This window comes from Oryctolagus cuniculus, chromosome 7, assembly GCF_964237555.1.
Source record: "Oryctolagus cuniculus chromosome 7, mOryCun1.1, whole genome shotgun sequence".
NCBI lineage: Eukaryota > Metazoa > Chordata > Mammalia > Lagomorpha > Leporidae > Oryctolagus > Oryctolagus cuniculus.
In genome coordinates, this window is record NC_091438.1 from 156,688,567 (window position 1) to 156,709,529 (window position 20,963).

Consider the following 20,963-nt stretch of genomic DNA (forward strand, 5'->3'; position numbering starts at 1 on the left):
GAAGTCTACAGTCTATACCTTCTTTCTCTGGTTCTTAAGCTCTCCTATGTTCTTTTTGCTGCATTCTATCTACTCTGTCTTCCACATTACCGATTCTCTCTTCAGCTATGTTTATTCCATGAGTGACCGTTTCATCTGTAGAAGTCCTGTTTCTCTCTGAACTCCACCTGCACCCGTCTCTGCCCTGCGCATTCTGCTCTGAAATCACAGCTCCGGTGTCCCCAGCCAGGACCCAGGGGATGTGGTTTCACTCCTGCTAGGGAGGGGGGAGGGCTTCTCTCTGATGTTCTGGGTATTCTTTTGTGCCAGGGGTTTGAAACAAAATAGATTTTGAAACCATTGGGCTAGGGGAGTTCTTAAGCTCCCTTCAGGTTCAAATCTGGGATTCCAAGTTTCTAACTCAGATAAGTTTTCCAACACCCGTTGTCCCTGCATATATTCTCTAGGGTTACATGTGTGCACCCAGCACCCAACCCACCTGGGGACCTGGGCCCTCAGAGCCCAAAGGCTGCCAGTGAGCAAACCTGTTTCACTTCCTGAATATTTTCCCAATCTTCTGAATATTTCAAAAGAAAGCACTTAGTAAATGTTCTCAGAATGGATTTCAAAAAAAATGGCCTGGCTCGCACCCTCCCTCTCTGAATAATTGACATAATACAGGTAATGGGATCTAACATTTATTCAACGCTTATTAAGTTCCATGGTTTTCGATCCTAACCCCTGAGCCAGACACATGACTCTCCCATTGCTTTTTAAAGGTTTATTTATTCACTTGAAAATCAGAGTTAGAGGAAGGTGGAGGCAGAGGCAGAGAGGTCTTCCATCAAGCAGCCGTGAAGGCTGGAGCTGGGCGGATCTGAAGCCAGGAGCTTCTTCCGGTCACCACATGACTGCAGGGGCCCAAGTACTTGGGCCATCCTGCGCTGCTCTCCCAGGTGCACTAGCAGGGAGCTGGATCAGAAGTGGAGCAGCCAGGACTTGAACTGGCGCCCATGTGGGATGCTGGCACTGCAGGCAGCTGCTTTACCCACTGTGCTTCAGCGCCAGCCCCGACTCTCCCATTTCTCAGATGAGAAAATGAAGTGTGGTGAGGGCGGAGGCTGCCGTCCTGGTTCAGCCAGTCACAAGGCACATTTGGGATTCAAACCAGGGTTCGCCGGCTCCAGAGCTGGTTTGGGGACAGGTCGTGGAGTTGGAAGTTCTGGGCCATCCTGGACACTGAGGGCTCACGGAAGGCAGTGGCCAGCCCGGGGCAGTTTCTCTGGCTTCATCACCTGGAAGGCTGAGCTGTGAGCGCCTGCAGCCCTCCAGGGCGAAGCGGGGGGCACTTGCCTGCTGTGCTCAGCAGTTTCTAGAATGCCAGTGGAGGCCGCCCCACGGCCAGGGGCCTCTCTGTCTTTGCTCTGGTGGCAAAGACATCCAGTTGGACAGCTTGGCAAGACACTGGCCTGCCGACACCCCAGCCCTCCCCTCTGACCAGCTGCAGGCCCCAGCCCTTCGGACCCCACAGCTGCCATCACCTCTCCTCTCCCCATCCAGCTCACCAGCGAGCCCTGCCGCTCTGCCTCCACAAGGCATCCCCAAGTTGGCCACAGTCACCATCGACTTCTCCTCGAGGTCCGAGCTGCTGGTGGTCCCTCTGGACTTCAGACCTTGTCCATCTCTGCCCATCTCGCTCAGGAGCTGAAGTCCTTATGGGTCTCACCCGCCTTCCTCGCTTGGCTCCAGCCACACTGGCCGCCTGGCTATGCCCCACACGCTGGGCAGGCACGTCCCAGCCTCAGGCCTTCCCAGCAGATGTCCCTGTGCCTCAGAGCCTCTCCTGGGGCTCAGGGCTTTTCTGCCCCCGTCCGGTATCCCCAGTCATTCGTCCAGTGAATGTCAGGATTTGCCCCTCGGGGGGCTGGTGTTGTGGCACCGCAGGTTAACTGCCTCCGGAATGCCAGCATCCCTGTCAGAGCACTCGTGTGAGATCCAGCTGCTCCACCTCTGATCTACCTTCCTGCTAACAGGCCCGGCAGGGAGCAGACGAGGGTCCACGTTCTTGGGCCCATGCACCTACAGGTGAGACCCGGGTGGAGTCTGGGCTCCTGGCTTTCACCTGGCCTAGCCCTGGCTCTTGTGGGCATTTGGGCAGTGAACCAGTGATGGAAGATCTCTCTCTGTGTCACTCTGCCTGTCAAATAAACAAATGATTCAATCTTTCAGTCTCCCTGCTGGGGCCTGCTGTGTGGACGGGGGCAGCCACACTGGTGCCCCTGCACTGCTCCTGCCCGCCTTGGGTTCCAGGAGCCACTTGACTCCCAACATGGATCGGGAGCCTCCCGATGCCTGAAGTTTAAGTCTCCCCTCCCACCCGTCCTCACAGCAGCTCCTGGCAATGACCCTGGCTTTCTTCTCAGGGTCTGCTGCTGGGGACCCCGCCTGAGACAGGAGCCCTCCTCTGCCCCCTCCCCCAAAAGCCAGCCAGACTTGGGGGCGTGGAACTCTCTGTTGGGAAACCTGACTGTGGGCCACACGGACGCCATGCCGGGGGCCCTCGGCTGCCCTCGGTCGAATCCCACTCCGCTGGCCATGCACCGTGTCCACTCAAGGCCACTACCATCAAGAACAGGACGTGTCCTTCCGGCCCACGGTTTTGTATTGTGCCACGTGCACAGCCCCGAATGACATACAGGGAAGAGTGTTGTGGCGCAGTGGGTTAAGCCCCTGCCTGTGACACTGGCCTCCCACAGGAGCACCAGTTCCAGTCCCAGGTGCTCTGCTTCCGATCGGGCTCGCGAATGCGCCTGGGAAAGCAGCAGAGAGGGCACGAGCCCTGGGGTCCCCCGGCCCAGGAGGAGACTGGGATGGAGTTTCAGTCCGGCCCAGCCTCAGCCACTGCGGCCGTTTGCGGAGAGAACCAGCAGAGGAAGCTCTCTCCCTCTAACTCTGCCTTCCAAATAAATAAATCTTAGAAAGGAGAAAGACTGACTGACCTGTGGCACTGCTGAGGTGTTAAAACGCACAACGTTCTCCTGCACCTGCCACTCCGCAGCCGGCTCCACGCACAGCGCGGCAGCCGCTCTGATGGACAAGCATGCTTTGTTCACTCCACTGCTGGTGCGCTCGCTGCACAGGGATGGACAACAGCGTGGCTGTCTCCACCATCACACAACCGCGGCCGCCCAGCCTCCCGGGCTGCACTGCAGGGCCCTGTCGGCCTCAGGCTGTTGCCTGCCGAGAAGCCCCCAGCACCCTGCAGGCCTGGCAGCTACTCAGCCTCCTCTGATTGACTGACGGCTCCACAACAATGGTGGGGGACTGTGTCCATGATCTTGACCTCTGGATGCCAGGGAACCAGAGGGGACACAATAGGGCGGGACCTGGCCTTGGGACTGGAGGGACTCTGAACCCAAGTCAGCTCCGAGGCCAGAACACCGCAGCCGCGGTGAGAGTCGCCCTCACCTCCCCGCCCGTGCTCATCACCGCCAGCTGGCTGTGCCCTGGGGGGCCCTTCACAGCCCAGGTACTTGGCACGGACTTTGCAGCCACCATCTGGCAGGCATCAGCCCTTTCCAGAAGACGCAGAAGGCACACGATGACTCAGCGGCAGGGCAGGGTCCAGACCGACGGCCGGCTCATCTGATGGAGACACCCGGATGCCCTTGGCTGCTGTGGCCCTGGCGAGGCCAGAGCCAGGCTCAGGGCAGGTCCAGCCCTGCGGCTGTGTGAGTCCTTTTCCTCCAGCCACAACGGAACAGGCAGCTCAGCCAGGAGAAACTGTCCCAGCCATGAGCAGCCAGGCCCCAGCCCAGCCAGATCAGACATGGCTTGAAATGCAGCCCGTCCCAGAATTCCTGACTTTCATGCCGTGGCCCCGAGGGGCCCTGCAGGCCTGGAGGGTCCTGGGTGCTGCTCACACACCTCCTCCAGGCCGCAGCCGCTCGAGCGGCCAGGCAGTGGGAAGCTCGGGGACCTCACTCCCGGGCCGAACGTGATCTGGAGCCCTCCGGGCTGCTCCGGAGGGGCCCCACAGACCGGGGGAGACGTGAGCGGGCCTCACTGATCCGCCACACTCAGGTACGACGGGGCTGCTCCACGCAGCTGTGGCATGGGAGTGAAGGAGACCAGGGTTCCCACCTGGGGACCGTGGGCGGCCTTTGCGGGTGGGAGGCCTCGGGGAGTTTGGGACAGGTGTCCGCACGGGTCCTGGCGTCTCAGGACGCTGATTCAGGCCACACCTGCCAAGCGGGGCAGGACGACCGCCCAGGTACCAGGAAGTGAGCAGCCCGGCGTGGGTCCAGGCTCCGCGCGGCTGGCTTCAGTACCCTCGGACGGCTGGATCCCTGCTCTCCGGGCCTGCAAAGGGGTCGGCAGGTGCCTCTGGAGAGTCGATCGTCTGGTAGGCACTGTGGTCGTGAGAAGGCCTGAGGAAGCCTGGGGCAGTGCAGCGGGGAAGGAAAAACACAGGGTGAGCACCGAGACCAGACCCCAGCCTGCCCTTCCCTGACGCCAGCACAGCGACACTGGCAGTGGCCCAGGCATCCCGCCTGCAGCCGGGTCCCTCAGTCAATCCCCCCGTGTTTCCACGGGGCACTGTTCAACCCCCCCATGAGTCCACGGGGCACTGTTCAATCCCCCCGTGTCTCCATGGGGCACTGTTCAACCCCCCCATGAGCCCACAAGGCACTGTTCAATCCCCCCATGAGCCCACGGGGCACTGTTCAATCCCCCCGTGTCTCCACGGGGCACTGTTCAATCTCCCCATGAGCCCACGGGGCACTGTTCAATCCCCCCGTGTCTACACGGGGCACTGTTCAATCCTCCCATGAGTCCACAGGGCACTGTTCAATCCTCCCATGAGCCCATGGGGCACTGTTCAATCCCCCCATGAGTCCACGGGGCACTGTTCAACCCCTCCATGAGCCCACGGGGCACTGTTCAATCCTCCCATGAGTCCACGGGGCACTGTTCAACCCCCCCATGAGCCCACGGGGCACTGTTCAACCCCCCCATGAGCCCACGGGGCACTGTTCAACCCCCCCATGAGCCCACGGGGCACTGTTCAATCCCCCCATGAGTCCACGGGGCACTGTTCAATCCCCCCGTGTCTCCACGGTGCACTGTTCAATCCCCCCATGAGCCCACGGGGCAGGTACTTTCATCGCCCTCCCTTTGCAGGTGAGGACACCGAGGCTCAAGGGGTCAGAGCCCTGCCGAGGTCACACAGCCTGGCTCAAAGCGTGGCAGCAGGGCCCGGGGAACATGCTTCCCAGCAGCGCTCAGGACCCCGGCCCACGGATGCCAGCCACAGGACATCGCAATACCATATCCAGGAGAGATATCCATATCTGGATTCTTGCACAGTGGCCATGCCCAGAGGACGTGAGCCAGGTCCCTGGCAGGGTGGTGGGCCTCCAAGCACCCTGCACATTTGTCCTGGGATCCTGAACAAGTCCCAGTCTGTGGGCCTCAGTTTATTCATCTGTGCAATGGGCGGGCATTCCACCCTGGGGCAGGTGCAGGCACTGCTGAGGTTGCCAGGGTAGGGGCCCCAGCTGCTCTCCCAGGTCAATCATGGGAAACTCAGGCCTCTGTTCCCAGGAGTAGAAAGTAGACGCCTACACCCCACCACTCCCCACTTCTCAGGGGAGGGGGAGGAAGTGAGGTCATGTATCAAGAGGGCAGGAACACTGGCTCAGCACCATGAGAAGGGAGACCGGTTCTGAGAGCGCAGGCGTGGGCAAGCGTGGGGCTGGGCGGGGCCGTGGTGTCTTTGCTGACGCTCCCAGCCCACCCAGCATGGGCTCTGCACAGGACCGGGGAGTCCCCATGTGCCGGAGAGGGGGGCCAGGGCCAGGAGCAGGTGGGCACCGAGGGCGGGCCTCAGGCCGCAGACTGCCCAGAGCTGCCCCCGGGAAGTGAGCCACACCCCAGCTCGGCCTCAGGCTGACAGCTGGCAAGGGTCGCGTGCCTGCCCTTCCCGGGATGGGGAGACCGAGCGGCCGGGGCGGCGTCCTCACCTGAGTGGAAGAGGTGCTCCCCGCCGCGCTCCTGGTACATGTGGTAGACGAGGTAGCAGGAGACGGGCTTGAGGAGCAGGCTGAGGATGGCCATGCCAGCCCCGAAGCGGCTGGTGTCCGAGAGGCCGGACCGCGGGTAGAAGACGCCGAGGTGGATTATGTCCAGGACGACGGTGGCCAGCAAGCCACCCAGAAACTGCAAGACACGCCATCCTGTGACAGCCCGCCCCGCCCCCGGTACCCCTGCTGCCACCCCACTGCGGCAGCGCGCGCCTGGCCGGGTGCTGAGGACCTGCTGGCAGACCCCTGCGGAGGGGCTCCAGTGGGGATGCCAGGGCCCAGGGCTGGACCCAGGCTGCTGGCACCATCACAGCCCCAGCCCTGCCCACCTCCCCGTCACCCCTGGCGCCGTGATGGGGACCAGGCTTGGTTCCAGAGCCTCCAAATCGGAGGCCCCCTGCAATCCAACCCATCTGTCTCCACCACAAAGAAACTCCCTTCCTGATCACCCTGAGAGGCCACGGCCTCAGCCTGAAGAGTCTCCTGCTGGGCGCTCACCACCTCCCGGCACAGCACGTGCTGGGAGCCCCACACCATCAGCAGAGCTGTGTCGCCGATGTCACGAAGCAGTGGGCTTCCCTTGTGGCCACATCCCTCCTGAGAGCCCCAGAGGCAGGTCCCAGGGTCATGAGCGACTGCTGGGGACAGCAGGCACTCTGGGGTGCCACGTGGAGCCCGCGTCCTCCCTGGGGCCCGCAAGAGCAGACCTGCGTTCTCAGAGCGGGCCAGGCCAGTGAAGGCCAGGCGGGCTGGTAGCCCAGGAGGCTCAGTTCCGAGGCTGCACCCGTGCACAATGGGGCCCGAGGCGGAGGGAGCAGACTGGCTGGGCGAGGGAAACACGGCAGGGCCCCGGCTCGGCCCAGGCTCACCATGCTTATGGCGTCAATGGAGTCCCGCTGGGCCACGGCCCACACGCCCAAGGCCAGGACGGTGAAGTTGGCCCAGGCGTAGGATCCTGAGAACACGATGCAGCCCCTGCAGGAAGAGGCACCTTGGTCAGGTCAGGGGGCCCCCACCCGGCAGGCGCCCGCCCCTCCTGCAGCCCCTCCCTCCTGCACAGGGTCCCAGGCCTCCTGAGAAGCCGTGCAGTCTGCGAGGCCGCTGGCACCGTCTCTACCTGCCCCCTAGATCCTGAATCCGGTCACATGGTCCCATCCTCGCCCGAGCACCAGTGGCCACGGCCAAGGCCAAGGCCACCCCACACTAGTCTCCCTGCTCCCACTCCTGCCCCCTGCAGTCTGTTCTCGAAATAGCAACAGTATCGGCAATGAGACAGGTCAGTGCCCTGCTAAAAATTCTCCACTGGTTTTCTGTCGGGAATAAAACAGCTCGGCCTCTGAGCACGCGCCCCTCTGGTCCTGTCAGTCTCAGCTCAGATGCTAACTCCGAGACCCCTCCCCTCCCCACCCTCCTCGCTGCCTCTCAGCACGTGCCTGCCCGGTTCAGTTTTCAGGGCGTGGCTCCACCACACTGCTGTCAACTCAGTGAGAGCCGGCCAGCTCACAGGGCACCGGCTGCTGTCTGCAACAGTCCCGAGTGCGTCAGCGTCACCCGCCTCCGTGCTCTGCGTCAGTGACAGCTCTGGGAGGCGGGCACTCTTCTTACCCTCGTCTTGGGGATGAGGGAACGGAGGCACAGGGAAGCTGAGCAACTCGCCAGGGCTCGCACAGCTGCCGAGCGGCAGGGCTGGGCTTGAAGAGTCGGCTTACAGCCGTGTTCCTGCCCCTCTGCTCGGCTGCATGCAAGACCCAGGCAGCGCGGTCCGGGCTGGCCTGCCCTCTCACCGTGCCCACGACGCGGCCTCATGTGCGGCAGGGTGCCTCTTTTTTTTTTTTAAGATTTTTAAATTTATTTGAAATGAAGAATTAGAGAGAGAGAGAGGCAGAGAGAGAGAGAGAGAGAGAGAGGTCTTCCATCCACTAGTTCACTCCTCAAATGGCCACAACTGCTGCAGCCAGGCCGATCTGAAGCCAGGAGCTTCTTCTGGGTCTCCCACATGGGTGCAGAGGCCCAAGGACTTGGGCCATCTTCTACTGCCTTCCCAGGCCATTAGCAAGGAGCTGGAAGAGAAGTGGAGCAGCCAGGACTCGAACTGGCACCAGAGAGGAGGTCAGCGATGCAGGCAGAGGCTTAACCTACTGCGCCACAGCACTGGTTTCTGCTTCCTGACTTTAAATGACTTTCACTGAAGTGCCGCATGTAGCAAACAGGTGTCCAGCAGCTCAGTGGGTTCCAGATGTTTCAGAATAATCATCTCACCTTTTGGCTTTAGAAAGCAGGTGGTGGGGCTGGCGCTGTGGCCCAGCAGCTTAAAGCCACAGCATGGCGCTGGCGTAGCGTAGCGAGTTAAGCTGCCGCCTGCAGTGCCAGCATCCCATACGGGCACGGGTTCGAAATCCGGCTGCTCCACTTCCAATCCAGCTCTCTGCTATGGCCTGGGAAAGCAGAAGAAGATGGTCCAAGTTCTTGGGCCCCTGCACCCACGTGGGAGACCCAGAAGAAGCTCCTGGCTTCACACTGGCCTGGCCCAACACTGGCTGTGGTGGCCATTTAGGGAGTGAACTGGTGGATGGAAGACCTCACTTCTCTGTCTCCCTCTCTCCCTCTGCCTTTCAAAAATAAATAAGAAAGCAGGGGCGTGGGCCTGTCTCACCAGCTCAGAACCTCCACTTGTGACTGAGAAATCTACACCTGACCCTGCTCCCCCGGCCGTGAGCTACGGCCGTCACCGCCCCTTCACGCACAGCTATCGGCACGCGCAGCACGGGTGCACACGCATGGGCTCCCGCCTGTCTGCAGGACTCCCCAGAAACTCCGCAGATTATCAGACGGCAGCACTGCAGGTCAAGTGTGCGACCCCGGGGCGTGTCTGATGAGCACTGTCACGCTCGCCCCCCACCCCCACCCCACGGCTCCTGCCATGGCCCTGAGAGGCGGATGGCTGCCCGAAGCGACCTGGCTGCCACACTGCAGAGCCAGGGCCTGACCCGGCTGGCACAGAGCCAGGAGCCGCAGACACAGCCGCCACACACAGGCTGTCCACTCACCAGGTTGTCAGCAGCCAGTGGATCAGGAGAATCACCTGCGGCAGAAAGGGGGAAGGCATCAGTGAACCAGGCCACCCTGGGGCAGGAAAGCTTCCTGAACCGGGCGCTGCTGGGGACGCCGGCTTCCCTGGTTCGAGTCCCGGCTGCTCTGTTTCCTGCTAGTGGATCCTGGAAGGCAGCAGAGGATGGCCCAAGTACTTGGGTCCCTGCCACCCACGTGAGACCTGGATGGGGCTCTAGGCCCTTGGGTACAGCCTGGCCTAGCCTTGGCTGCTGCAAGCATCCGGGAAGTGGACCAGAGAACACTAGATCTCTCTCTCTCTCAACATTATAACAACAACAAAATCACACAGGCGGCCCCTGTCTGGCACCTCCAAGGGTTTCACTGATGTCTCCAAGACACGCCAGCAACAGCCAGGGGTGAAGACAGAGAACAGCGCCCAGGCCAGGGGCACTGCCACCTCCCTCCTCCCCCCTCGGGCAGCTGCCACCCACAGGCCTCCTTCGTCCAGGGCCGGCAGAGCCTCTGGGCCGTGCAGGCAACCTGCTCCGGGGCTGGAGAAGCCTCCACGGGAAGTGCAGTGGCTGAAACACGAGAAATTCCTTAGAATTTGCTGGAACTACGGTGCTGTGGGGGCAGGGAGGGAAGCGGCCACTGAGGCTGGAGAGGAAGAGCAAGGGACCCGAGGCTCGGCCAAGAGCCTGGACCTCCTGCCAGGGGCGACGAGGGCGCGCCGTGGGACCACGGATGCTACGGCGGAAATCCCGCCTCTTCCTCCGGCCTCCTGTAACATTCTACCTTTCACTGCCCTCTGTGGCCTTAAATTCACAGCCCCTTTCCTGGCCCTGGCCGCTTCCGGTGAACAGAGGGCCCGGAGCGGAGGAACACGGCGCCGGCGCCGATGCGAGGGGGCGGGAAGAGCTCCATCAGCGAGGGCCTCCGGGCGGCCGGACTCCGCCCCAGTGCTGGAGGGGCAATGGCAGGGCAGGCAAAGGCAGGGCCAGGACCCAAGGCCCCGAGTGGGCGGAGGTGTGGCCATGGCCACTGGGGAGAGAAAGCCCAAGTTTCAGTAGCGCCTGGCGGGGGTCCAGGGCTCAGGCTGAGAGGGAAAGATGCTGAAAGCCAGGGCATCCCGGGCAGGGAGGGCAAGGGCAGACGAGAGCTAAAGTCTGCAGTAAAGAGCCCAGGCTTCTGCCGGGGAAGAGTGGAAGAGAGACAAGAAGTGGCAGGGGTGGGGGCCTGGGGTGGAGCTGTGGCATAGCAGTAAAGCCATCACCTGCAGTGCCAGCATCCCATATGGGCACCGGTTCGAGTCCCGGCCGCTCCACTTCCCATCCCGCTCTCTGCCACAGCCTAGGAAAGCAGTGTAAAATGGCCCAAGTCATTGGGCCCCTGCACCCACGTGGGAGACCTGGAAGAAGCTCCTGGCTCCTGGCTTCAGATCAGCCCAGCTCCAGCTGTGCAGTCATCTGGGGAGTGAACCAGTGGATGGAAGACCTCTCTCTCTCTCTCTCTCTCTCTCCCTCTCTCTGCCTCTCTGTAACTCTGCCTTTCAAATAAATCTTTTTTTTAAAGATTTATTTTATTTATTTGAAAGGCAGAGTTACAGAGAGAGGCATAGACAGAGAGAGAGAGAGAGAGAGAGAGAGAGAGAGAGAGGTCTTCCATCCGCTGGTTCACTCCCCAGATGACCGCAATGGCTGCAGCTGGGCCAATCTGAAGCCAGGAGCCTCCTCCTGCTCTCCCATACAGGTGCAGGGGCCCAAGCACTTGGGCCATCCTCCACTGTTATCCCAGGCCATAGCAGAGAGCTGGATAGGAAGAGGAGCAGCCAAGACTGGAACTGGCTCCCATATGGGATGCCGGCGGTTCAGACCAGGGCTTTAACCTGCTGTGCCACAGCACTGGCCCCTCAAATAAATAAATCTTAAAAAAAAAAAAAAAAAAAAAAAAACTGGCAGGGGCAGCACTCAGATGCCACATGGGACGCCTGTGGCCCCAGCCAGTGCCGGGGTGGTGTCCTGGCTCTGCTCCCCCCCCCCCCCCCAGCAGCTTCCCGCTACCGCACACCCTGGGCGGCAGCAGGTGTCAAGTCCTGACTCCCGGCTGCTGAAAGCTGGCAGTGGAATTCTGAGCTCTCTGTCTCTGTCCCTCTGCCTTTCAAATACATCAGGATACGTTAATTGGAAAAAAAATTTTTTAAAAACTTTCTTAAAAAATCTTTTAGTGTTTTTTTTTTTTTAAATACAGAATTAGGAAAGAGACAGAGAGAGCTTCCATTTGCTGGTTCACTCCTCAAATGGCCGCAACAGCCAGGGCTGGGCACAGCCGGGGCCGGGAGCTTCCTCCAGGTCTCCCACACGGGTGCGGGGGCCCAGGCACTTGGGCCATCCTCCACTGCTGCTCCAGGCACGTTACCAGGGAGCTGGATCAGAAGTGCAGCAGCCGGGACACGAACCAGCACCCCAGTGGGATGCCAGCACTGCAGGCAGCAGCTCTGCCCGCTTTGCCAATGCCGGCCCCTCTAAGGTGGGCGGTCTCTGTCGCGTGGCACTCACACAGAGGGCTCAGCTCTCATGTGGAAGAGCCTCACCTGCTTTGTCAGCGCCCCACGGTGGGCGTGGGCTGAACATCTTCCCGAAGCCGCATCACAGACAGCAGGAAACCCTGGTCCATCGCCTACCCCCTCCTTGGCGGCATTTCCAAGCCATTCCCTGGGGAGATGGTAACAGCGCTCCCAGCCAGAGCCCGTGGAAGCCCGCTCCCAGCTGGCTGCGAGGGTGAACACAGAACCTGCACCTGCCCAGGTCCGGGACCACCGCACGGTGTGGCCGGCGCTCCGCACACGGACCAGGGAACAGCTCGGACCCGAAGCGCGCCTTCCTCTCCTGCGTCAGAGGACGACCGTCTTCTCACCTGCTGTCCCTCGAGGGGCAGCAGGTGGCTTAAACTGCAACTCTATAAAAGTCTCCAGCAGAGGAGGGGCGAGCCCGCGGGCAGAGCTGCTCCACTGGACACCTATGCTGTGCCAGGCCCAGCGCCGAGCACCCGCCACGACCTTCTCGCGGCCTCTGCAGTGCACCTGTTGTTGGTCCCATGAACAGATGAGAAAACTGGCGCGCGGGTAAGTAGCTGCCTGCAACGCTGCCATCACCCATGGCCGCCAGCTGGAGAGCCGGCTGCTCCACTTCAGATCCAGTTCCCTTCTACTGCTCCCGGGGAAGATGGCCCAAGCACCTGGGCTCCTGCCCCATGTGGGAGACCCCGATGAAGCCCCTGCCTGCCTCAGCCCTGGCTGTTGCAGCCGTGTGGGGAGAGAACCAGTGGGTGGGAGATCTCTGTCTCTCCTCTCTCTGCCTTTCAAAGCAATAATGAATCTTAAAAAACAAACCAACAAAAACCCTAGGCTCAGAAGTAAATTAAGCTGCTTAGATTCCAAAAACAAGTGGCAAAGCTAGAATTCTCCTTCAAGGTTGACCTAAAACCAGTGCTCCCAACCCTGGCACTGGAGGCACAGGCCTTGAGCTGAGGGAAGCTATCTGGGCTGCTGAGAAATGGAGACGGCCCCCACCCACGGGGGCAGACAGCTGGGAGACGCCACCACCGCCGCCGCCTCCAGGGCCCAGGGGGAACCCAAAGAGGCCAGGCTCTGTGGCCCAGAAGAAACTCCTCTTCCAGCGAGAGACTAGAAAACAACCCTCTAAGGCCGGATGTGCCCAACTGAGGGCTAGGGCTGCACCACAGAGGGCTCTGGAAGGAGCCTTTGCCACCGTCTCCCCCCTTTACCACCGAGCAGGTCCCACGTGTTGGGACTGTCCTCCCCCCTTTACCACCGAGCAGGTCCCACGTGTTGGGACCCTCCTAAGCCTTTTTGTGCAGAAACAAACCACAGTGTTGTTCCCGTTTACAGCCGACAACACTGAGGCGCAGAAGTAATCTGCCCAAAGTCCCACGGCTGGCCAGCGGCAGAGCCAGGATTCAAACCCAAGGCTGTGTTAGCTGGCCATTAGGCCTCTCCCCACGACAAGATGGGGAAAGTGGGGCGGGTGCTGTGGCTCAGTGGGCTGAGCACGGGGACGCCTGCACCGCGTATCCGAGTGCCTTCAAGTCCCAGCCCCCGCTAATGTGTGTGTCTGGGAGGCAACACTCTGGTTTCAGCCAGCCATGTGGAAATCCTGATGTAGTTCCTGCAGGCATTTAGACGTGGGCAGTGAACCAGCTGACTGATGATCTCTCTCTCCCTCCCTGTCATTCCACCTTTCAACTAAGTAAATCTTTGAAAACAAACAGAAAAGATGGACAGACAGGAGAGGCTTGGTCTTCCACGGGTTTCTTTCCCCAGGAGCTCCTGAGAAGAGAGCACATGGTGCTATTGAGTTTCTCAAGCACCTGCCCAGTAACCCGGCACCACCCGCACCTGCCCTGCACCCGCCCTGCACCCGTCTGGATCCAAAGGTGTGGACATGGCTGCCTGTGGTGACCGCTAGCTGGGAACACCTGCTCACCAGGTAATGGGTCTTGGGAAGGTGGGACCCGGAAGACCCCTGCCTGAGGAGAGTTACAGCAAAGGGGAAGGAACTGCTTGTCCAGCAGGGGAGTGGGGAGAGAGGGGGTGGTCAGGGAGGCTTCTCCAGGGAGGTGACCTTCAAGCCCAGACCAAGGAAGCCACCAGGGCAGAGAGGGGACAAGGGCATTTTGGGCAGAAGGCACAGCACCTGCGTGACAGAAAGGAGCACAGAACATTCTGGAAACTGAGATGAAGCCAATGTGGCCAGAGTAGAAGGCGAGTGGAGAGTGGAGGCGGGAGAGACAGGAAGATGGGAGGCAGAGAGGGGGAGGATTCTGCTGTATTTCTTAAAGATGCGTTTGTTTATTTGAAAGGCAAAGTGACACACGGGGAGGGTGGGATGGGAAGAGAAAGACAGAAAGAAAGGAGAGAGAAGCTGGCTCACTCCCCAAATGGCTACAACAGCCGGGGCTGGGCCAGGCTGAAGCCAGGAGCCAGGAGCTTCATCCAGGTCTTCCACGTGGGAGCAGGGGCCCAAGCACTTGGGCCATCTCCCACTGCTTTCTCAGGCGCATGAGCAGGGAGCTGAATTGGAAGCAGAGCGGAGGGACTCCCACCGGCGCTCCGGCCTTGTAAGCGGCTGCATGACAAGAGCGGCTTAACCCAGGGCACCACAATGCCCGCCCGAGATTCGGGCCTTCATCTAAGGAGCCAGCCACTGTCCCCTCTTAGGAAGGGTCTGGCCAAGGGCACAGGCCAGACATGGTGGCCCCGAGCTGAAGCTTTTAGACTGAGAGAACTGGCCGAGGAAGGGGACATGGAGACCGCCCCTCTCCACGGGGGCAGCGAGACCCAGAGCAGACAGGGGGAGCCGTCTCCATCACTGCCACCTCCCGAAAATCAACACGGAGCGCTCCCCAGTCCTGCCCTGCTCAGGAACACGCCTCATCCCAGTGCCCTGGCTCCCTCCCCACGGAGCCTGTGCACACAACAGGTCATCAGTACATGGAGGCTGGACTTCTCCCAGAGCTGGAAGGGCCCATACCGGAGGTGAGCACTTGGCCAAGGGCCACCATCGGCTGGGCAGAGCATAGCACCTGGAAGTGCCACAGATCCTGCCACACATCCCCTCTCCGTGACATCACCTCTGTTTCACAAATCTCTAAGCAAGCCAGCTCCACTTGACCAGTTAAGCCCCAAGGAAAAAAAGCTTCTAGAAGGCCCAGGCTCCCCTGCCTCAGTTTCCCCATCTGACAGACCTAATGTCCAGGGAAGCTCCCAGGAGGAACAGCCAGAGCTGCCCTGCCCTCCCTGCCAGCCCGCGACTCGCAGATGATCTGTCACGCTCTGGGGGTGGCTTCCAGTCGACAGGGAGCCCTCCCGCCTGAGGAAGACCAGCTGGGAGTGTGCCTGGGCACAGGGACCCGGGCACTGGACTCTCGCTCCAGCGTTCGGCCCAGGTGAAGCTGTGAGCTCCTCCCCGGATGGGCCCACGCGCCAAGGCAGCAGGGGGCACAGGACACTGGCTTGGGAGCAGATCCGGGTCCTGGTTCAGGGGCCCTTTCTGTGTGAAACAAGCTCTGGACAGTCCCCATGTGTCTCCATTTAACAACTGTGGTGATGGCGTCTGCACCGCCCGGATACGTGGCCCGCATCATCCCTGTAATGGCACAGCTGAGAGCTGAGGCTTTGAGATGAAGCAGTTGGCTATAAACAGAGCAAACACAGTCTCAGAACTGGGCTATCTGGTCTGAGCCTTTAACCCCACGCTATGCTAGCCCGTGAATCACGGATCCTCCTCGGACCATCGGAAGGCAGAGTTCACAGTGAGGAAACGGACACTCAGAGAGGCTAAGAACCTATTCAAGGGCACACAGGAAGTAGCAAGGCTGACCACGAATGCCGGCCTGCCTGTTCCGAGGCCTGAGCTCTGCCCCTGGGCTGCACTGTCAGGACCTGGGAGGGGAAGGGCAGTGGAGCTGTGGCCATGTAGCCTGGAGAGGGGGGAGCTAAGGAAAACCAAGGCGCAGAGGACCAAGACTTAATCCCTTTCTTGGCCACTAGAGGACCCAAGGAGGGGCGCGGAGGGGGACTTCCTGGACAGGCCGTGGGCAGCAGCCATGCAGCGGGTGGAGCAATGCACTATGTCCCTTCCTGCCCTGTGCAACGCTCCCCGCCACCCCCTACAGCAGATACGGAGATCCCAGGGGCTGAGGCTGATGGGCAGTGGCTACGGTGCCTGGGAGCGGGGGTGGAGGCACGCTGTAGACCCGACCCCGGCTCAGTCGCCTGACTTCTTAGCAGGGACAGCGCTACCTGTCCCAGTGTCGTCGTCTGGATGCAGGGTACATGGGGTGGACAGGCACGTGCAGCGTCCACACAGCGCCTGCCAGGGACCGGCCCGAGGTACCCGGCAGCTCACACAGCCACAGTTGGAAGTCAGGGCCACTGGCTCCGCCCCCTCTCACCAGAACTCAGGAACCCAAGCCCAGTCCTTTCTAAGCTTTCTCATTCCTCCAGCTCAGCGCACGCCTCAGGAGGCGCGAATGGGGCTCAGTGAGGGACCGCCCTGTGTGCAACAGGCCTGGGGCAGCTCGTCTTCTCTCCTGGCCTCATGCCCGCTCCGGCCGAGCAGGACACAGCAGGCTCTCAGCCAATGCCCAAGGACTGCATGCATGGCGGGGGTGGGGCGGGGGCAGGCCACAGGGAGCCGGCACCCAGCTCTGACCTCAGGAAATCCGGGGAAGTGCCTTCCTCAAGGGGTTCACAGCTGCCCCCCACAGGGCAGTCCAGGTGTAGCAAACAGAAACACACCGTGAATTCTCAATCTGTTAATATGTCACAACTCACCAGCCAAGGATCTGTCCAAGACCCCCAGCGATGCCCGAGACCACAAACAGTATCTGTTCCAAGACCCCCAGTGATGCCCGAGACCACAACAGTAGCAAACCCTATCCATGCTATTTTTTTAATGTTTATTTACTTTCACCTGCGTGAAAGGCAGAGCAATGAGAGAGACAGAGACAGAGATCTCTCATCTGCTGGTTGACTCCCCACAGCTGGGCCAGGCCACAGCCAGGGCCCCTTAATTCCACGTGGGTGGCAGGGGCCCGAGCTCTTGAGCCATCAGCCACTGTCTGCAAGGGTGCATTAGCACGGAAGTTGGACAGGAAGTGGAGCAGCCGGGACTCAAACTGTCACTCCAATACGGGATGTGGGTGTCCCAAGCGGTGGCTCACCCCCCTGCGCAACACCCAGCCCAATTACATACACACCTAGGACAAAGCTTAGCTTATAAACTGGGCACCATAAGAGATTAACAACAATAATAGTGAACAATTATTAAAATAGGCTGCATCTGAAGTTATGTGAATACGGTCTCTCTCTCTCTCCCCAAAGAATCCAGACGGAAACTGACATTCGTGGGGCCTCGGCAATTTACGGCAATTTACGGGCTGAGTGAGCCGCCCCTGCTCCTCTGAGGACAGCACTGGCTTCCTCAGGCGGCTGTGATTCAACAACCAACCTGGCAAACCCCAGACCCCAAGGAGGAACCCTCCCTGGCAGTGCCCCCAGCTCCTTCCCTCAGCCGACCCTCTCTCAGCGGTCACTCTAGGCAAATCCCTGACCGCAGAAAAGTCAGCCAGCGTTAACCCCACGATGCATGCAGCAGACTGAGCACGCCCCCGACCCATCTCAGGGGCCCTGCTGGGAATTTCTTCCTGGCTAAACCTCCCAGCCCAGCCCCCCGGCCGAGGCCTGTGTGACCAGGAAGGGAACCCTGCCCAGGACAAGGCCCGGCACAGCCCGTGGGTACTGGCCCAGAAAGGATCGCACAGATCCTTCCTCGCCAGCCCTGTCTTCCATTCCTTATGGTGCTAAATGCTTCGTCACTCATGAGTAAAGAGGCATTCCTGGACACAGTCCCAAAGGAGCCAGCACCGAGACCCCAAACAGCCGGTTTGTGCCAAAGCTGGAGCCCCCAGGCCCTGGGCTGCATCTGGGTCCAGCACCCCAGGAGGCCCCGCAGGACCCCCCCCCCCATCACAAAGTCGGGATTTTCTGCTTTTAAGCGACACTGGAGTTCCTGTTTCTGGATGACGACACGACGGCGCTGGGTTGCAGGGTCGGGAAAGCCCGGTCGTCTGGCCACAGCTGAGCGTCTTAACCAGGTCTAGCTTGTAAAGATGGCTCCTGGGCAAAGGCCGAGCCCCTCTCCCGGCGGCCGCTCCTTCGGGGCTGGCGGGCCTCCCGCGCCCGCAGGCCCGACTCCGGGAGGGAGCCCCGGCCCTGCCCTGTCCGGCCCGGCCGCCCGCGGCTGCCCCTCGCGCCTTCCCGGCCGGCCTCCGCTGCCAGGGCCTGTCGCCCACCGCCCTCTCACCTGGACGTGTCCCCTCCCGTTCGCGCCACCACCCCCGCCCGCCCGTCGCCACCTTCAGGTTCACGGCAGGCAGCTCCATCACGACCCCGGCGGACGGAACCTGCGCGGCGGCCGCAGGGCCTCCTGGGATCCGAACTCGGGGAACCACTGTCCCGGCCCCGCCCCCGCCCGTTGCGGCCCCTCCAATCGCAGCTCGGCTCTGGGCCACGTGAGGCGGGCTCCGGCGGCCCACGTGATCGCCGCCCGGTTGCTAGGAGACGGCGTCGGGCTGTGCGCACGCGCTCTGGGCTCCGGGCGGCCGCTGCGCAGCAGGCAGTGGGGCCCCACCCCAGATCTCGGGGTTCCTGTAGCAGGGGGCGCGGTGGCCTCCTGCGTGGCTTGGATGCTGGGAGACCGGCTGATGGGACCTGCTGCAGGCTCCTGCAGAACCGGGAGAATCCTTGTGAGAAAAAGTAAATTAGCTCATGTTAAAGAAAAGATAATTCGCACCCTTGTTAAAGCCGCAAGGAAGATTATTCCAGACCGTGGGCCAGGGGTGAGAGACGCGGCTCAACTCCCAGTACAGGCGGGGTTTTCAGCCGCGGCCGAGCGCGGCGCGGGGGGCGCGGGCGGGCCTGGGATGCTTGCCAGCCTTGGCGGCGTGTTGGCTAACATTCGGGTTGTGCAGGCATGGCAAGGACAGGAACGCACAGACGGTCAAGGTGGAGACCCAGTCCAGAAGGTTTACCTTGTTCTTGTCCCCAGGAAGGGAGAAACCGCGTGGGAACTGCCCGAGTGGGACCAGAGATGATACCCAGACCTGGAGTCTCTCCAGAAAGAAATGACTTCCTGGATGGGTGGTGGTTTTCCAGGCGCATTGGGGGGGGGGGGGGCAACAGTAAAGGAAGACTTTTCTCTCTGTCTCTCTCTCTCTCTCTCACTGTCCACTCTGCCTGTCAAAAAAAAAAGGGCATTTCTTTTAAACGCGGAGGGGGGCTGGTGCTGTGTGTGGCCTGCAGTGCCAGTATCCCATATGGACGCTGGTTCGAATCCCAACTGCTCCACTTCCAATCCAGCTCTCTGCTATGGCCTGGGAAGGCAGTGGAGGATGGAGGATGGAAGCTCCTGGCTCCTTGCTTTGGATTGGATCAGCTCTGGCCGTTGTGGCCATTTGAGGAGTGAACCAGCAGATGGGAGGTCTCTCTGACTTTCAAATAAATAAATAAACCTTTTTTTTTTTTTTAAAAAAAAGAGTATTACCTCAGTCAGTGGTGGATGTTATAGCATTGTGATATTTATTTATCAATTTCTTTTTATGATCTATTTCCCATCCATACAAGGCCCTGGAAGTGGATCGGAATCCAAGCCGGCAGGTGTATGTTGGGCTCCGAAGGACACCCCAGCGTCCGCTGCTGTGGCGTGCTGAGTCCCGAAGATCGGAGGCAAAGCCTCCGCTGCCCTCCTGCCCCCCACCCCCGTCTCTGCAGGTGCAGTTGTATAACTCGAATTCCTTTTCCCCAAGGGGGGTCGTAGGAGTCAAAGCAAGCACTAAACACCGAAAGGGCGCTTTCTGCCTTCTCCCCGGAAGACTCATTCTGGAGGGGTCCTGCCCCATGGCTTGGGACAAAGAGAGTTCTAGAAGCCTCCAAACTGGCCTTGCTGTCCCCCCCCCCCCCACACACACACACCAAACACCAAGTCCATTGCCATGGGCTCACACGCTTTGGAACAGTCACAGCTCTCCATGGCCGTCCGTTCCCCAGCGAGCCTAAGCACAGAATGGACTTTCCCTGGGCCCTTGGGGCTTTGTTTCCGAAGGCTCCAGAGTCACCTAGAACTTTGGCTGGGGGCTGGTGTTGTGGTGCCGAGTTGAAGCCGCCACCTGGGATGCCAGCGTTCCGTATGAGTGCCGTGGCTGCTCTGCTTCTGATCTGGCTCCCGACTTATGCACCTGAGAAAAGCCATAGAAGATGGCTCAAGTCCCTGGGCCCCTGCCACCCACGTGGGAGACCCAGATGGAGTTTCAAACTCTTGGCTTCAGCCTGGCCCAGCCTGGCCATTGTGGCCATTTGGGGAGTAAACTGATGTGTGAAGATTCTCTCTCTCTCTCTCACTCTCTCTCTCTAACTCTGCCTTTCAAATAAATAAATATTTTTTTAAAAACCTCTTTGATTAGGCTCCTTTGTTATGCTTTTCTCTTGTTAGCCTGTCATTTGTTTCAGGAGTGTTCGTGACTTCTATAGGTGAGGAAGCAGTGCCCTACTTGGGTGGGATGACGGTGGCCACTTTGTAAGGAGAGAATGCAGGACAGAGTACTGGTAGCATTGGACAGACACGTAGCAAGCCATCCTGTTGTGGTGGACGGCGTGAACACGTCACGACAACCCCTGGTAGGCCGCGCTCTTGTCCCCGTCCACGGGGAGGCGACTGAAGCACAGGCAAGTTCAGCAGCCGTTGCAAAGTCACCTCACTACTTGGTGAGGAACCTGGGAATCTGACGCTAACCATTCAGCTCCACTGCCTGTGTGGCTCCGCCCCCACAGACTGGGATGAGGATGGAGCATCACAAGGCAGGGAAGACAGAGCAGGGTCCCAGGAAGCCCAGGCCACTCTGCGGCTGTTCCTGCCCCCACACAAGGACCCTGCATGCATCCAGGCCGGGTGGGGCTGGAGGCTGGGGGAGGCGGGCACAAGAAGCCCCAGCTGGCTGGAGGGAAGCGCAGAGGAACCAAGGGCAGTGACCATGCAGGTGTCCTCGCGGGAGCCCAAGCTCCTCTCTGGACGTACGGCCCCTGGAGCACATGCCACAGGCTTCTGGGTCATGTATTGTTTTTAAAATCTTAATTTATTTAAAAGGCAAAGTGTCAAAAGGGAGAAGAGAGAGAGAGAGCGCTTCCATCTACTGGTTCACTCCCCAGATGCCTGCAACAGCCAGGGCTGGGCCAGGCCGACGCCAGGAGCCCAGAACTCAATCCTGGTCTCC

The 20,963-nt window shown here is 60.4% G+C and overlaps 1 protein-coding gene and 1 long non-coding RNA gene across 2 annotated transcripts; one reads left to right on the forward strand and one right to left on the reverse strand.

Annotated features, from left to right (window-relative positions):
* Window positions 1-745: 745 nt before the first annotated feature.
* AGTRAP (angiotensin II receptor associated protein) lies at window positions 746-18,172 on the reverse strand. The gene is made up of 5 exons (XM_008275390.4): window positions 18,054-18,172; window positions 9,113-9,147; window positions 6,935-7,040; window positions 6,006-6,201; window positions 746-4,419 (listed from the first exon to the last, which is right to left on the reverse strand). The coding sequence occupies exons 1-5, from the start codon at window positions 18,078-18,080 to the stop codon at window positions 4,304-4,306; spliced, it is 480 nt and encodes a 159-aa protein (XP_008273612.1). The 5' UTR covers window positions 18,081-18,172; the 3' UTR covers window positions 746-4,303.
* A 105-nt stretch (window positions 18,173-18,277) lies between these two features.
* On the forward strand, window positions 18,278-20,145 carry LOC138850439 (uncharacterized). Its single transcript, XR_011390193.1, has 2 exons — window positions 18,278-18,536; window positions 18,746-20,145. It is a non-coding gene; the product is annotated as an uncharacterized lncRNA (long non-coding RNA).
* The last annotated feature ends 818 nt before the right edge of the window (window positions 20,146-20,963 follow it).